The 1,952-nt window shown below is 45.8% G+C and overlaps 1 protein-coding gene across 1 annotated transcript; it reads left to right on the top strand.

The window, feature by feature from the left end:
• The first annotated feature begins 689 nt into the window (after positions 1–689).
• Positions 690–1,586, top strand: LOC148140450 (putative G protein-coupled receptor 139). Its single transcript, XM_087978954.1, has one exon. It carries the CDS (start codon positions 690–692, stop codon positions 1,584–1,586), a length of 897 nt encoding a protein of 298 aa, XP_087835080.1.
• The last annotated feature ends 366 nt before the right edge of the window (positions 1,587–1,952 follow it).

Below are 1,952 nucleotides of genomic sequence, written 5' to 3'. Positions count from 1 at the left end.
TGAGCTGCTTCCTCCTGCCTGCATTCCATGGGGGTCGACTCACTGGTGTATGCAAAATTTATCCAACTCAGTCTCATAGGCCCAGCCCTCACGACCTTTAGAGGAAGAGAATTTCACATCACCACCATTCTCTGAGAGAATACAAACTTCCTTATCTCTGTTTGAGAAGAGAAACTGCTCATCTTTAAACCCTGTCCCCTTCTTTATATCCTTCCTCTCAAGAAGAAACTCGCTCCTGGTATTTTAATTTTTGCATTCCCATCAAGGTTTTAGATGTTTCAGTGAGATCACGACATTCTTCTGGACTCAAACTCATATAGGCATAACCTTTCTTCGCAAAACTAGACTTTAATCCCTGGAATGAGACAAATGAATCCTCTCTGAGCTGCTTCAAAAGCAATAAGATGTGTTTTATTGAAACGGGAGATGAAGTGGTGCAAAGTGTTAACCACTTTTATATTATTCCTGAAATCGTCTTGCAATTACTCTAACCTTATCCCTAACCTTAACCCAATTACGCCCAGGACAGAGACCATGGATTACAAATGAAATGTCATTGTTCTTCACAGTTGTGCAAGTATATAATTACAGACAGCATCCCACAGTCTTGACTGTCAATCGCTGACAGAGTGCCTCCTGCTGGGCGTTTTGATACATCTCACGATTGGATTTTCTTTACAGCGAACCTGATGACAGTGCTGATTCTTTCCCAAGGGAAGTGCGGCCTTTCTGAAGGAGTCACTCGTTACATGACTGCCATGGCAACGGGAGATCTGATGGTCCTTGTCTTCAACGTGATCGTGAGCCAGATCATCAGGGATTATTTCCCGGGATCGCTGCTGAAATACACTCCGGCCTGCCAACTCAATGTCTTCCTGCAAGGGTTCAGCATCCAACTCTCCATCTGGTTTACCATCGCCTTCACCTTTGATCGCTTTGTAGCAATTTGCTGCAATAAATTAAAGGCGTGTTATTGCACGAAAAGATCAGCCAATATCGTTATAATCATCATGAGCGCTCTCAACATCATGGTCAACATCCCCTTGCCTTTTCGCTATGAGCCCACTCACGTTCTGAACAATGTACAGTGGGGCTGCCGTACAGTCGCCAGCTACCACACTTCACCAGCCTGGGCAGCTCACCGGTGGCTCACCAACATCTCAAACTTGTTTCTTCCTATTCCCCTGCTGCTGCTGTTGAACTCTCTCACTGCCCACCACATCCTAGTGGCCAGCAGAGCTCGCCGGGCCCTGAAGAGCAGCAGAGGTGGTGCTGGGGAAATGGGCAGAGACCCCGAGCTGAAGAGCAGGAAGACCTCCATCATTCTGCTCTTTACCATCTCCGGCTGCTTCATGGTGCTGTCGGCACCCATCACTGTCATCCACATCTGTGTCGGTGTTTCTCAGCTTGTGGCATTCCAAGGTTCAAGCTCACTTTATGTGGCAATCAGGGTCGCGTTCCTGCTGCTGTGCACCAGCTCCTGCACAAACACCTGTATTTATGCACTGACCCAGAGGAGATTCAGGGAGGAGATGAAAAATATGCTTAAATATCCCTCCTCGCTGCTCTGTAAACCACGTTACTAATTTACATTGACATGGGGAGGTGCTGATGTAATGATAAACTCACTGGGCCCACAATCCAGAAACCAACGCTAAAATCCTGGATGCCTCGTTTGAAATCACATCATTTGTGAAATTTCAATTCAATAAAAAGCTATATTTACTGTCTGGCCATTAGTGATTGTCAAGCCTGAAAGTTAATTGCCATCTCAGAACGAAGGGATGGAATTCTGGTACCTTTACCTGGTCTGCTTACCTGTGGCATCAGGTCCATGGTCATCTGGGTTACTCATAGCTGCCCTCTAGGCAATAGATGCCAACCTTACTGGTGATAACAGTCTCTCAAATGAACAAAACACATTTGTACCCCATCTATTTTTTTGTAATTCT

This window comes from Chiloscyllium plagiosum, unplaced genomic scaffold (assembly GCF_037043375.1).
Source record: "Chiloscyllium plagiosum isolate Xiang-an unplaced genomic scaffold, Cpla_swu_hap1 HiC_scaffold_35, whole genome shotgun sequence".
Taxonomy (NCBI): Eukaryota; Metazoa; Chordata; class Chondrichthyes; order Orectolobiformes; family Hemiscylliidae; genus Chiloscyllium; species Chiloscyllium plagiosum.
This window is presented reverse-complemented; position numbering and strand designations above follow the sequence as displayed.

Bases quoted from the DNA above. Each gene is read 5' to 3' on its own strand.
- LOC148140450 (XM_087978954.1), top strand. From the start codon at position 690: ATGACAGTGCTGATTCTTTCCCAAGGGAAGTGCGGCCTTTCTGAAGGA.